The sequence below is a fragment of the Mercenaria mercenaria genome, chromosome 9 (assembly GCF_021730395.1).
Source record: "Mercenaria mercenaria strain notata chromosome 9, MADL_Memer_1, whole genome shotgun sequence".
Taxonomy (NCBI): Eukaryota; Metazoa; Mollusca; class Bivalvia; order Venerida; family Veneridae; genus Mercenaria; species Mercenaria mercenaria.
In genome coordinates this window covers 19,482,086-19,498,399 of record NC_069369.1, presented here as the reverse complement: position 1 = coordinate 19,498,399, position 16,314 = coordinate 19,482,086, and the positions used below count along the sequence as shown (strand labels likewise).

The 16,314-nt window shown below is 34.5% G+C and overlaps 1 protein-coding gene across 1 annotated transcript; it reads right to left on the bottom strand.

Annotated features, from left to right (window-relative positions):
- Window positions 1–2,561: 2,561 nt before the first annotated feature.
- LOC123546630 (trace amine-associated receptor 1-like) lies at window positions 2,562–7,763 on the bottom strand. The gene is made up of 2 exons (XM_045333071.2): window positions 6,958–7,763; window positions 2,562–4,612 (listed from the first exon to the last, which is right to left on the bottom strand). The coding sequence occupies exons 1-2, from the start codon at window positions 7,627–7,629 to the stop codon at window positions 4,064–4,066; spliced, it is 1,221 nt and encodes a 406-aa protein (XP_045189006.1). The 5' UTR covers window positions 7,630–7,763; the 3' UTR covers window positions 2,562–4,063.
- Window positions 7,764–16,314: the final 8,551 nt, after the last annotated feature.

The window sequence follows — 16,314 nt, the reverse complement described above, 5'->3', positions numbered from 1 at the left end:
CCGGCAGCTTTTTACAGATTTTACATAACGTTTCAATGTTGAATCCGGCAATTTTATAGAAGATTGGATGTATTTATCAATACAGAGGACTGTTACATGTTAGATGAGCGTCTGTCATCACTAGCCATGATTCACATTCACTATTCTTTTCGTCATGACATATCGGCTATAATTGATAGACTTGCCAACCTTCATCCAAGGAAACTCGAGCTGAAAAGTCTCATTTACTAAAAGTGCAAAAAGAATACTGAATATGGATTATGGATCTATAGCGTCGGTTGCAGTACAATCTCTAACATTGTTCACTTAAGAAATAATTTATAGCAAAAGAGTGTTTTAACACTATTTATGCACGATGGTTGGTTATACGTCGGGCGTAATAATTTCACGAGGGCGTATTACCGTCCGAGTGTATAAAAAGTGTTAAAACACGGTTTTGCTATACATTATGTCGATTCTTATATGCTCTTAATCTAAAAGCAGATAAAATATAGTAGCGCTCTTTCTTGGTCGCAACAAAAACATTGACGTCATCGCACGTTAACGTGACGTCATTCTAGCTTAACTTCTTCCGCTAAAATATGTACTCAGTGACCTTGCAGATGTCAGAGCACTAAGAAAAACACCAGTAACTTATGGGAATGAAGAGCTTTATGCCATAGAGGCTCCCATATGTCCCGTTAGAGGACTATTTGTGAAACGTCTGAACACTACAAATGCAGTGTGACTCAGAACAATACGGTCATAGCCTGTTGATGGTTTTTAATAAAAAATACCCGGTCGGATAAAGTCATGAACGAGAATCTGACGATATTAAAAATATCGAGTTGAGATATACCCTTAAGATTATACAGGTCTTTCCGTTTTACCGAAATATGTCTCTATCCACAAGTCTAGATAGACCCTCCAATAAGATTTTTGTTTGCTGATACAGGTCTTTCCATGATATCGAAACCTGTCTAAAACAATACATTTAGTCTTCATGGCATGTTCTTTATGCAAGAATAGCGGCAATACACGTTTGTTTTGTGTATTAACGTCTGCCGAAGACCTTGGCACGTTTGTTTTGTGTATTAACGTCTGCCGAAGACGTTGGCACGTTTGTTTTGCGCATTAACGTCTGGTATGCAGAAGGCCTTGTTGGGCTTCTGCAGACGATCATACAAAAAATACATGTTCTATCCCTATAATAATATGTTTAGTTTAGAAATAAAAAGGTTATCTCATTTTCTTAAAAATTTTACTCCTTTCTGCACAGTCACGTGGCGTTAGGACCGCAGTTCTTCTACCCATGTCAACTGTTAGCCAATATATTTTAGCGTTTTAACATGAACTGGGCATAGGTGACGATCCTGGAGCATGCTTTGTCACAGTTTCAGCCTGTTTTAAAAATGCATTTTTTGCCATTAATGCTCTTTCTATTAGAAGACTGAAAAGTATGAAATTGACACTGGGAACGCTCCCTTGCGCCTGCTCTGCATCGCGCATTCCTCGGGTAACAAGACTAATACATATCATACATATCATGGGAAACAGCTTTGTGTAGCAATTATCCGGTTCAATGAAGTTGAAAGCGTATCAATTTTGGTACGCGGCATATAGCATATATTAAGCAGGTATACATTCGCAATTCCACAATTGATTTATGTAAGTTAATTGTCAGGCTGGAATGGTTACAGACATGTCGACTGATACCAGAGATTCGCTATATATACAAGGGAAGTAGTTCCGACTGACTGTTTTTATTAAGGAATTGGAAGAGTTGTTTCGTCCGACAAAATAAAAATATGGGTTTTTGGACTCTAGTCCAGTACAAAATGAATATGATGTTTTGGAAATAGATCTATGTTTCGGATATTTCTTAAAAGACCGTAATATGTATTTAAAACAAACAATTTATATTGCATCGTCACGTAAGAAAAGCTATCAACTCGTTTAAAGTATACTAGTGTGAAATAAAGAAACCTATCAAACATATCAGATCCGTCCTACTAAATTGACCTTTTTTGTTGACACAGGTTTTTCCGAAGTATATGGAAGCATATCAAACAATATGATTGTTGTATGATAAAGGTAAGCTAGTGTTATTAATATTAACTTTGTCATAGTTTACTAGTTCCGTGTCATTCAGTTAAAGTACATATCCCCAATGATTCAGCATTTTATAAAAAGAAATATACCAGTCAATAGTTCGTTCAAACCCACGACCTTCCATGTGATCTTGATAAATTTTCTAAAAGATCAATAGCCATTACAATAGGAATCACTATAGTATTCATGGTTTGATTCAATTTAATAATTAATTTGCAACCACTAATATATATCATTATTGGATAAAAGCAGATAATCGAATTAAGTATATTTGTATTACCACATATAGAAGTACAATATTAATTTCACAATGTGATTTGCGTCATTACAGAAACCTGGGAACCGTAATATTTAGCATTCGTGTAAAATGCTTACAAATTAACCATAATTATAGTAGAATTAGGGCTTTCGTTATAAAACATTACAGACACAGTCTGGGTGTTATTTCTTTATGAAAAAGGAAGGATTCAAATGGTTGCGGAAGTTTAATTATCTTAATGAAATATCATTTCCACATTTGTATCTGCAGCATGGACATCTAATGATTGACCGGACACACTTTAGATATGTGAAAAGATCAAAACAAATGTTATAACAGTTTAGTACGTTTTCTCACTGTTTTCTCAAGTGCATGTTACACTTGATAATTGTCGAGTGTTTCTGCAGTGTGTGCTGAATGACACTTGTTATTTTGGCAACATCTTCCGTATCAAACTTGCCCACCAAGAGTCAAGACATTGTGTTCAGGAAATAATTCAAATCATATGTTTGCATAATTTTCTTTCTATACGTTGTTTTTTGCCACTGTTTTCTCAAGTCAATGTTTCATTTATTTTGTTCCTTTTGTTACAAATTGAATTATCCACTTTAGTTTTATTATAAAACAAATAGTTGTATGTCCTCATGTATTTATCTCATGAAGGCCTAATAGCTTTTAATGACAATATTAGATTACTGGATTGTTTAGCCTTAGAAATCATCCGGGCCCATAAAAATAACGAATGTGACTGCTATAACGAACAATAATTGAGCCGTGCCATGAGAAAACCAACTTAGTGGCTTTACGACCAACATGGATCAGGACCAGCCTGCGCATCCGCGCAGTCTGGTCAGGATCCATGCTGTTCGCTTTCAAAGCCTATTGCAATTAGAGAAACTGTTAGCGAACAGCATGGATCCTGACCAGACTGCGCGGATGCGCAGGCTGGTCTGGATCCATGCTGGTCGCAAAGCCACTATGTTGGTTTTCTCATGGCACGGCTCATATATGTATTGCTTCATCTATACATAATTCCATAATCATAACAATAGACAATTTTCAGAAGTTTAAATAAAAAGCAGCATACTGGTCTTATTAAATGACAAAAAAGCTCATATACAATAAGAACAGTTACTGTCTTCATATCATTTCATTTAGTTGGAACTTCTTGTTTTTACCTATACTAATTTTTATATCAGTACAATCTATACCTTTTCGTCATTTTATCAAAGTCTTTGATTTCACCAAGTACACAATATTTTTGTCGTGGAATGAATGGTACTTCTTTCATCAAATTGTCACATACCCAAGACGTCTTTCTTTAGAATTTACATTTGAAGTTGGTCTTTGAAATGATGCAAACAAATTGGCTACATGTAAAGCAGACTGTTTTAACTTACACACAGAACTGACCATGCACATAACATAATAGTGTATGTTAATCTACGTTTACATAGAAGTTCATATTACTAAATATGAAAATTAGATGTTACATATCTTCAAAAAAGGAGCAATATTTATTGAGCTATCTCGTAATCAGTTACAAGAGTAAACACTACCGTCTGTTCCGGACAAAAGTCCATGTGACAAAAATGAGGGAAACGATAACACACAGGATACTGCTCGATAAATATCGGGGAAGTCAACAAATAGAATCGATGATTCAAGTATTTAAGCTCTAAATTAAGTAAGACAAACAGTGTGTCATCAGTATTAAAGTCCTTTTGTTTCGTGAATCAGACCTGTCAACTGTTTATGTTGCACTCTTGTTTGTGTAGATATAGGTGCGCCTAAATTAGGTGACCCTCTAGGAGTGTCCTGAGGAGTATTATTGACTGACAGACTCCCGGAAGCTGTCATTGAAACCATCTCATCTCCAGTTTTCGCCATGCTTTTCTTCTTTGAGATTCTACGCTTGTAGTTAGTATAAGCAGTAGAATCATCCCCACTAAAGTCCCTGCTGTCATCGTGAGATCTCGTTTGAACCGACTCCTTCAGGGATTTGATCCATCTGCCACATGCAAATCTCATTGCGGCTCGACGAAACTTTCTATTCATTAGACCATAAATAAGACAATTCCAAAAGCTGTTGCTAAGAGCCAACCACGTGACAAAGTAATCAACATCTTCCTGAAGCTTGATCTCCGCAGCGACGATAATGATTGTACAAAGCGTCCATGGTGACACTGCGACGAAGAAGCCTCCTGTGATTGCTGCTAGGTATTTTGATGTCCGTATGTTGGCGTTTACCATTTTGCCATGCTGAAATGAAATTAAATTGTTACTGTAATTTACAATTACTATATAGTTACTTTATCAACATTTTATAAAAACTTTTAATTATTTATCAACTATACAAAACAGAAAAGTCTTTTTACTTACATTTATGAAAAGAGGCATGCATAACCACATACACACGTTTCACATTAAGTTCTAAATGTATGTGAGCATGTGACACTAAAGAAATATCATTTGCTCCACAAGACAAGTATGTTTTACAGTTGTGCCTGTTTTGAAAGGGCGCGTCAATAGAAATGCTTCACTGTATCATTTTAACAAGAATAGATTTATATGTGACGTTACGCTCATTGTTGGCGTACATTAGCGTAACTGACGTTATCATCGTTTTAAGCCGTTTAGACGTTACAGGGATTACTTGGGGTAGTTGGACTACACTTTTCATAAATCATGTCGTTTCGATATTTAAGGAAATATTTGATATAGATGTACAATATAATATTTATTCAATCAAATTATTTATCAGACAGTGAATTATATTGCGGTGTTCAGATACAGTTGTAATACATATACATTATTTAGTTTTCAAACGTAACGTCGACGTTACAGTAATTTCACGGCTGTGACATCTCGGCTAGATTTTGCAATTTTCATGTGTTAAATTTAATTCATATTCAGCGTAAGACTTATGCATATCAATTTGCAGACAATTGTATGTACTTTCAGACTGTAGTCGCTGTTTTGTAAACAAATACATATTTCTTTAAATATTTCGGCACGTAACAACTTCGTAATTTTATTTTTTGCATTTTTTGACACGTGTGACATCGCGGCTAGATTAAAGTATACATGTATTAAACGCCATTATCAAAGTCAAAATACGACAAAAACTTACTAATTCAAAAGTAGAATTTATGTACTTTTTGTCAAAATAGATATTATAGAAAGCATACAATGGTTAAAGAAAATACAGAAATTTTAACAAATCCTGTCGAGGGAAGACATTAAATCTTACGTTTTAAGTTGGATCTGTCTTTTGCTTCCTGTATGTTACAGGAAGTATTGAACAGCAAATGACTGCAATGACGTCAAATATAGTTTACGTCACGTCACCGAGTCTTCTTATTTGACAGAAAAAAAAATAGTTTTATGAATTTACGAAGCCGTTAAATAATGCGCATTAGTGAATTCGGTTACATCTTACATGACGTTTTGGTGTTGTTTTCTATGATTCTATGCCGAATTAAATTTTTACTAATTGTTAAACGCAAATGCGATCATATTTACTAACAGGGAGATTGTTTTGCCTTTCTTGTGATATAAGAAGATAAACAACCGTATTTCTAAAACGAATTTCATGAAACATTGAAGTGAACGAAACTGAAAAATTTCCGATGTTCGCCAACAACGTACGCAACGTCATGTATATTTAAATCTTATTCGTGTTTAGACGTAAAATACACAGCAAGTATATACAATGGCCATTCTTCAGACAGGACAGGACTATTCATTAAAGACAATACAATACAATACAATACAATACATCTTTTATAGTCTCATTTTCATATATACAGGATGTACATTAAACAAGTTTTATACTGCTTTAAGGCGGTAGTATACTGTCTTGTACTCATTTTGTTGCTGTTTTGTTGTTTTGTTTTGTTTCCGCTTTTTGTTTCTTTTTTTTTTGGAGGAGGGGGGGGGGTCCTTTTCCTATTTTACTTATATTTAAATGAAAGTATTTTACAAATCTGAAAACAAATAGTGTATTGTGCCCGTTTTACTAAAAGAAATGTCAGTTTGCAATTGTCACAACTGTCAAGTCATTTTGTTTGTTGTGATCAAAGACTACTTATTGTGATATGTAAGTAGTTCTGGGGACATGAGCATGGCAACATAAATCAAATTTTTAAAAAAAATATCCAAAGCATAAATAATATATGAATATTATATTCTATGACATTCAATACACAATAAAAAGAATAAGACAGACTTATAGACTTTTTTTGCTCTGCATTTCTTTTCATTTTCACCTACAACTATGACAAGATTCTTGTAGTTTCTTTTAGTATTTGCAAAGTTAATTGCAAACGGAAGACCTGTCAAAGGCTGACAGACGGACTGCATTTCTGTCGTCATATGATATTCAAGGATTCGGAATTGCGAAAAAATGCCATGTGACCTAGTTGTTCCGTACAGTTACAAGTACGTGTATTGACGGATTAAAATATCAGCTTAAGATTAACCTAAATAATAAGAACAGTTCAGTGAAATATTTGCTATAATATGTAAAGCGCCTTTGAACGTGTTTATCATGAAAAGGGCGCTATATAAATCTGGTATAATAGTAAAATGATAATAAATATTACCTTATCATCAGAAGAAATTGTCAACACTTTTCTTTTAGTTGCTGTTCTGTATATTGAACCATAGCAAAAGACAAAAATAATAGCCGGTACAAAGTAGAATATACTGAGAACTGTCAGAGTTACTTTAGGTTCCAGGTAGAACGGCTCACAGTTTATTCCAATCTCGTCGAAATAAAACTGGTCAGTACCGAATATAACTATAGCGTAACACGTGAAAACCGTGACCCATGTTCCAACAATTACAGAGATGAATCTTTTCGATGTCATTATGGTGTTATAGCGTGAAAAATGTATTATGCAGTATCTGTCAATAGCAATCAGCACCATATTAAGAGTGGATTCATGAAACAAAGCTGATATCAGTAAAGCTTCAACTTTGCACATGAACACTCCAAATGGCCAGCAGTGTTTGAGAGCTGGGTAAATCGTTGACGGGCACATGAGAAGTCCGATGCTCAAATCCGTGCAGCACAATGAATTCATCATATATCTAACACGCTTCATAAACTGTCTTCTGGTCTTTGGGCTGTTGAACACGACTAGACAACAAACATTTCCAGTGATGATACACGTCATGATGATGATGATGATGATGCACCGGAGTACATCCCCACCGGTAATGGTATGTGTATTTCCCGTGCATGTCAGCGTTTGATTTAGAGCTCCCGCCATATTTTTATTTTACAAACTCACAAAATTAGGTTAAAATAATGAACGTTTCCGTGTTAAGACTTAATACAACTGTCACATAATGATAATGTCATTATAGAAAATATTGAGTCAGTGTTTGATATAAGATGAAATTAACTATGAGAATACGGATATTCAAATTGATTTTTAAGAATAAATTTCCGGTATCAAATGTTATTAAAGGGGTCCGGAACTTAAGTGGATTGAGTTTAATGACTTATTTTGTGTCCTAAAGCCTTAATTATAAAAAGAAATATGACTGCTCCCTAGACAAGGGTTTTTAACCTTCATAGACTATTTTTACAACTACAATGTACTTCCTTTATATGGCAAGGAAAAAATATCTACTCTGGTTAATAAATCAATTAGGACATATTATTATTTCGTTGTTGTTCAAATATTTTCAGTACACATATATACACAATCTTTACATATTATTGAGTAGACGTGCATGTTTACGTGTATGTATTTCCATTATTTTTATCTAATCAGCTGCTGTAAATCACTTATAACATATATATAGAGGATATTACACGAGTGTCTTTTCATATTTAATTTATTAAACGAGTTGAATAAAATAATAAAATGCGAGGCTCTGTCGAGCATTTATCAATTTCATTCAACGAGTTTAGTTTAAACATATTTTATTCCCAGTAATACACGTACAAATTAAATACATAAATCATTGTTTGAACAAGATAAATAGGAAAGGATTAGAATGAAAGACGCATATAGTCTTATAGAATTCTTCTCCTTGAACGAGTTCAATCAATTCAATGTGAAAAGTCACAAATGTAATATTCTGCTTATCACATATTAGCTTTTCCTGCCGAGACATCAAAATTCTACTTTCTTTAACTATTATAAAGAAGTCAATTTCACCAACGTCTCCTATACTTAAATGACGTAGATGCCAAAGCTTTATTACACTAGTTTATTATCAAATTTATGTAATGGCTTTATTTCACTCCTATGATAGATAAAACGTTCGATGTTATTCGGACTTGATAAAGGTAATCAATATGACTATGTGCTCTTAAATTTTACAATTGCCAAAAGCAAAAGAAGAAAGAAAGAACATAACATGTAGATGTAAGACATAAATCACGATTTGGTCATTTTCAATCAGGTATGCAAAATTTGTTACGTACCTTTGGACTAGTTCACGATTTAAACACGCCAGTATATTTTATAACTTACTATCGCATTGCGTCATGCATTATCACATTTTATACTTGTCTTTTGTCTACAATGCTAAAATCCCATTGCCCGAGAAAGAGATATTTTGACTATAAAAAACGAGTTTAACCTTTTTGACAAGTGACCAAGCGAAAGTGACTGTCAGGTCATGTGACCGCGCTGATATTTTGAATGTCCCATAAGGGCAATTAACTGCTTCAATTTTTTAGCCATATGATTGCCTTCCTTGTACACATATAGTAGTGACGTCACTATTCAATGTGGACACAGGCGATTACCGCGCTAAAGATGAAAGTTAAATTAAATGAATTAAAAACATTTTAAAACATTTTTATGTACAAATTTTTGTTCGGTATAATAAAATAAATATCATATGGCAGCGTGTGTGACATTGATATTGTCAACTCTCGAAACAGAATGTCACCACTCGGCTTTCGCCTCGGGTGAAATTCTGCCCTCGGGCTGACAATATCAATGTCACACACGCTGACATATGATAATATGAATTAAGGTATCGCGTAACATGGGGATTTACCTATTATACATCCACTTACAAAGAAATATTCAGCACTCTAAAGAAAGTGAAAGTTCGCTTTTACAGTGAAGTTTACATTTAGTGTCATCATGCCTCTTACAGCGAATATCATACTTTGCAAAATTTATGGGAAGCCGTGACGATGACGTCATTCACCGCGTTCGCGCACTGGCTTTAGGATTTTTTTATTAGTTTGCACTCCACGCAGAAACTTGACGGCATTTACACTTCCTTACTGTTTTAAAAGTGTTTTTCAGTTGCATGTACAGTTATCATTACGTAAAAGAAGTAAAAGAATCATGTTGGCGCGGTTACGAATTTCTGTGACTGATTCGGGTGCTCGGATGTTCATGCAGACAACCAGTCTGCGCTGTGTACATAAGCCGGAACCGGAAAACATCGAAAACATTGCCTCAGTATATGCAAAAAACAAAGACGGATAACTATATACGGACGTTACCGTCTCGGGGAATTTCATCCCCTATTATATATGGCAATGTGTAACAAGAAAAAGATACATTCATAAAGGATTCGTAAAAAATATTATATTTACAATGTTATTGAGGATACTTGATAGCATCAATATTTTATCATTTACGGCAATTGTGTATAAAATGGCTTCTTGAACTGTTTCATCATTTATTCCATGCAAATGATATGTATAAAGAAATGATACTTGTATTCGTTTAAATGATTCTATTTAAGATAAATTTGCAATACTTTGTTTAATTGCAATTTAAAGGAAGCTGAACTCCAAGAGTTTGACTTGGATTTCTTCTGAGGACTTTATTCCTGTATTGTACAAGTAACTTGATATCTCGTTCAATGAGATTTGCTTGCTATTTCATATCCAGTGATTCTGAATCCTACTATCCAATGGGGAACATTAGTCAGTTACTTCCCCTGATTATGTCCAAGAAGTAGATTGGTCCTTCCTCGGTTTTTATCGTTGACTTCTTTGTAATTTTCAAAAGCAATATCTATACTGAATTTCATTGGATTGGAAAATGATTAAGGACAGGTTTTCTTTTAGTGGCCCTCTGTTAAATTTAGGTTGGATTAATCATTTTATTTAGAAACCTACTCATAAAAAGTATATTTATTTTGACCAACCGCAACATCTTGGATAAAGGTTTTAACGAAAAAGTCAGAGGAATCCAACTGAAAGGGACCAATGTAATATTTGGTTATTTTTGCGCTTTATCATACATCTTTTCAAGGGAAGTAACAAGCTAATGTTCCTCATTCATTGCTATAAGTCTGAAGTATGTTTTCATATTTAACTTTAATTGTACTTTACAAAAGCACCTTTTGGCTTATTGAAATGTGCCATCTTTCCATGTATTTCATATAATACTGCATTAATTGGTAAATAATTGTGACATGAAAAAAAAAATGTAATTTTATGTAATAAGGAGAGGACAACTGTAAGCTAATATAGCTTTCTGTCCAATTCCTGTATACTGTAAAGATTTCATGCTTTTCTGAATAAAAATATGTTTAAACTAAAACTAAGTAATTTGATATTGTAAATTTATGTTGGAATTAGTTTAAGGTTCTGACAAATTAACCAATTGTTCCATTATTTTTACAAGTTTCATCTAATATAGCTCATTTTATTCCCAAAAGGTCTGTATATATGTATTTACTTGTATTGATATAATTTTATATTTCAAACTTAGAGCGTTGTTGAATCTGTTCTACAGCGAACTATTCTAACATTTTCAGATTATATGTGATATGTCTCCCACTGAAGAATTGTTCCGCGTGACATGATGGAGTAATTGGTTTGCATATTTGTTAGGATTCGCTTAATTAAATTCTTTGATAAATGTAGCGTCATTAATGATGACGTTCATCGAAATCCTCATTTGCATTGTGCAAGAACTATTATTTCTGTTATGCGCTGGTTAATGACCTAATCTTGGAATCGTGAACTCATTAGTTGGGGAGAGATTAGTTACATACATTGATTTGTTATCGTGCGTGTTATAATTGTTTCATTGAAACACTTTATTTTCATTAGATCGATACAGTAAAACAGATTAATCATGCTTTAATTTGCTTTGAAATGTTATTCTGATTGTCTGTCCATTTCCTGATAGGTGGCGTATTACATCGACTGGGTGGCGCGTATATAGACTAGGTGGCGAGGTCTCTCTGATTACTAAAGCATATGATAGAACACCCTGTACGAAAATAGGACCTGTTTTACAGCTGTAAACGTCTGTAAAAGAATTTTATTTTGAAAAAATTACAACTGTAAAATACCTGTAAATGAAAAATTACCAGAGATACAGTTGCAATTTACAGGTGTAAAACATGCAGGTCTCAAAAATACAGCTGTAAAAATTACAGTTTGAAGTTACAGCTGTAAAATGGTCATGTCTCAAAATTACAGCTGTAACATATTTGGAGGGAAACATGACTATTGTCAGCCATCTTTAATGCATTTTGGCGGGATATAACTGAAATTCACAGAGACACCACATCATCTAAAATATTGGAATTTTAGCTATTATGGAGTAAGTGCAAACGTTCATTTCGATTGTAATACGATTCGATAATACAGTTGTAAAAGGACTTATGTAAGCACATGCATTAGCAATTTATACTTTATTTCTTTTTCAACACCTGTAATATTTCTACAACTGTAACTTTTCGGCATATTTACAGCTGTAACTTTTTCATTTTTACAGCTGTAAGATTTTCTACGGCTGTATCTCATTTGCATAATTCGACCTGTTTTACAGTAGTTTTACAGATGTAAATTGAAATCTACAGCTGTAAAATCAATGTTGTTATATAAAATCTACAGGTGTAAATTTAAAATAATCATGACTGTAATTTTGAACAAAAATACAGGACTTTTACAGCTGTAAAATTTCGTACAGGACGTCACAATTAACAACAACGCTTAAAATTACTGACGAATTAGGCGGTCTGATTGTCAGTAGTAAATCTATTCAATTGGATTATTAGAGAAAATTTTCTCTTAACATTTTACTGCGAGTAGATGAAACATAGCAAATATCTTGTGCAGAAGGTGCTTATCGCATAATGAGACAGTCCTCTCTAATACAGTCCTTGTGACTGTGAACTTCTTAATCCCTACGCTCAAGTGGAGTGCGAGAAGGGAGGGGCACAGCACCAGCACTCGAGCAGCCTGCATTTTGTGGCAACAACCGCCCCTGTAAGGACAACCTTGTTTCTCCTCTATTGTCAGTAACCACGCCTCTGGGATTATTTTCGTTTAGCTCTCATTTGCCGTGAACAGTGATAAATTTTGTCTTCAAATATATTAGACATTCTTTCTTATACTTTATTGAAATTGCATAAAGTTCAATTATCTTCACCTTTTGAGGCATATACTGACACTCTCAGACAAAATCAAAAATGACAATTTGAGCGATTTGATGATGTTCCGAAATTATCAATGTACCCTTGGTCCGTTACGGACCCCTGTGGGATTTGTGTTTATCCAGACCTCAAATACTTTTTAATAGATTAAAAGCTGACATGCTGTACTAAAGCCCAGGTAATTTCAATTCGTGATAAAGTGCTTAAAATTGGCTCCCCAATAGCAAAAAAAAAAAAAGAAGAAAAAAAAAGAAGTCCACGCGCATACATTTAGACGGGATGACCCCTGCGCGTGACCCCTGACAATCTACGTATCAAAATGCGGCTTTCGTTTTCAAGTTTAGCATTTCTACTTTCATTTTATTTACTTCCGGAAATAGCTGAAGGTCAAGTGACGTCATTTTCTGTGTTGTCAAAAACATACATATACCTGGCGAGGTTGCATAAATATGTGCTGGCCGTCCTAAGGTTATAAGAAGTTACTGCAGCTTATGTCAGGGCGGTTAGATAATTAAAAAGAAGAAATTATATCTTTACCGAAGTATAATGTTATATACGATAGCGCATTTAAGCCAAGCATCGGGAAGCTTAGACAAAGATAAGAAGTTTCTTGTATCTGCTGAGGCAATAGGAGGGTTCTAGCTTAGCTGATAGACAGATGAAATTCAGCGGTATTGGCAAGTACAAAATGTATAGCCAAAACATTGTGGGTACACCTTTATAGTAGATTAATGCTATATATTTTAACAAAAAGGCTAGGGAGGTATTAAATTCTAGCCTACAGGAGGTTAAACGAACATCATTAGCTGTATGCTGTTAGTTTAAAACACTAAGTGATATGCCTGGTCCCTGTTATCATCGAGCTCACAATCTAAATCTAAATCCGCTTAAAGTCATAGGTATACGAAATATTAAGGCAATTTAGCCGGAAGAAACATTTTATGTGTGAGATCTATAGGTCTTGCCAGATCTACGTTTTAACAAAAGACATCCGACATAGATTGTAAGACATTCTAAGACATAGCCACCTTATCGATTGCTCAAGATATAAAAGGCGAAGGCTGGATCACATAACAACATTTTTAAGCAGCTGAGCAAGCGATGTTCATGCTCGTCTCACGTCCGTGTACAATATCACTAATGACGGACTCTAGAAAATTCCAGAAATGAGCTTTCGGGTTGACATAGGTCAGTCTCTTGATATGTTGTTTGTGCGTAGCTTGGTACGCTATATATTCACTGTACTGATGCAATACGTTTAAGGGCAATTAAACTTAAATGAGGAGCATGAATACCTTGATATACTGGAGAAGTTATGGGAGCCATCGCCATCCTATCATCAGATCTTCCCTCCCTTCCATTGCCACCCTGTTATCATGCCGTCCTACCATCGATACTCTATCATTCTACCACAATCTTACCTATCATACTAACATCGTACCATCACCATCCTGTCCTACTACCATCGTATCGATCAAAGTGTTGATGGTATGATTGCAGGAAGTAACCGTAATATAGTTAGCACTTTCTGGTAAATAGATTGATCTTGTCATGAAACATTTCTACTATGTGCAGCAAGTAAGTGCGACTACCTCAGTCCTCACTTTTACACCTTAATAAGCAAGTGTGGCATACCCTGAACATCAACATCAACAACGACACTGTGTCTAAAGGACCTTCAAAATCATTCGAGCGATTCAATTATAGTAGGAAAAGTACATATATACTGTTACATGTTTGTTTTATGAATATGGTATAGTATGTTCTTCTTAAAGTAAATATTAAAACAGTGGTAGAATCTCCATAACTGACTATGAACACTTATATATCTAGAAATAATTCGCTACTTTGTGGTGACATGTTGACACATACCATAAGATACATGATACGTATTCTCAAGTTGTTTTCATAGCATTTAGTCTTTCTCAAAACAAAAATATTTTCTGATTTTCCGAAACTTTTTTTCCTTTTGCAGTTACATCGGTATTATTTTAAGATGCCTCTGTATACTCAAGCAATGTCATTATTAGACAACGCTATTTACTGCATTCCATCTGTGGTTTTATATTCATTGCAAAATAAAGTATATTCCGGTTGCCCTATCGCCTTGATGAAAATAATAGAAACGATGGGTTGTACGCAACGCGTGTGGTTCTATTTTTGTGACAGAGTTTCGTTGATGTTTCTGGGAAGATGATTGTCTTTGGTATTAAATGTAAACAGTGTCATTCTTCTACCATTGCGTATAACACAAGTACTCCACAAGTACTCCACTGCTTGGAGTTAGAAACAGTGATGCGGGTTAGAGTGGGTTTTGGCATCAGGCAACTTGTTTAAATTTCACATTGATGGAAGAAACCACTGTTAATGTCCTTCTATGTTCCTTCTGCATGTATGTGTCTGTCTGGCTGTTACTTCTGTGTTAATATTATTGCCTTCTGTCATTCTTTAGAGTATGAGCTTAATTGGTCTGCACGTTGATACATTACAGGTGTGAAGTTCTTTATAGGGACTGTTGTCCTTGTTTTTCTTTTCATCATGGGTATGTTTTAGTTATCATGGAATGGTGTAAAACATATTTTACTTGATGCTACCTCACTCATGAAATATCAATTCTTATTACATGAGTACCTATAAATAGTAACACATTTGTGCTGAAAATTCTCCCATTATCGCATTGTGTCATGCATTATCACATTATCATAATAAGCCCCGGGGCCATTATCGATAATGGCCCTGGCGTTAGCGCGGGAACTTAACGTCCGTAAACAGAAATGACGTCATGGCGTTTCATGGAGGTAAAACAGCGAATATTTCCGTTTCATTTTATCATCTTGAGCGTAACATCGTGTATTCTTCGTGAAATAACGTATTTTTATCCCTAAATTATGCAATAAGCAAGAAAGTACAACTATCCAGGTATTTGATTTTATACAGTAAATAGACTCTTATACAAATAATATAGAAACTGAAAAGCTGAAATTTATTGTGCCAGAAGATGCAAGTTCCCATAAAAATGACACAAAAAACATTTCTTACTATATTATAGGTAAACATGTAATAAACAGGTAAATACATCGGGCTGAAGCCCTCGGGCTATTATCACCTTGCCAGGGCCATTATCACTCAAAGGCACCGCTCTCCCATGTATTAACCTATACATAGCACACTATGAAAATGAAAAGATTCTACTCAGTTTATGTTTAATAACCATGTTTACACGTGAAGCCATTGTACATATATAATCTAATGGTAATATTAGTGTTTCGTTCCGAATGTCAACAAATTTAATCTCGACAAAGTTTATAATTAAAATATGCTGACTGTAGGAAAACAAGCATTTCCGTAAAACTGCCCGCGAAGAATCTGGAATACGTAAACAATATTTCGGACGTCATGATTTACAGTGTGACTTCCGCGAGTGTATTATAATGTAACGCTTTGCCATCAAAGTAACCCACACGAATGATTGTGTTTGAAACAAAACATATTACATTTTTAGTTTTTATACCAGGATGATCCGTGCATTTTTATTCATACTCTTTGCGAAAATAAACATAGGTAGGCAACAA

Excerpts from the sequence above, each read along its gene's own strand:
- LOC123546630 (XM_045333071.2), bottom strand. The coding sequence starts at position 7,629 with ATGGCGGGAGCTCTAAATCAAACGCTGACATGCACGGGAAATACACAT. Across the intron at positions 4,613-6,957 it reads CAATTTCTTCTGATGATAAG|CATGGCAAAATGGTAAACGC; the intron begins GTAATATTTATT and ends ATTTCATTTCAG.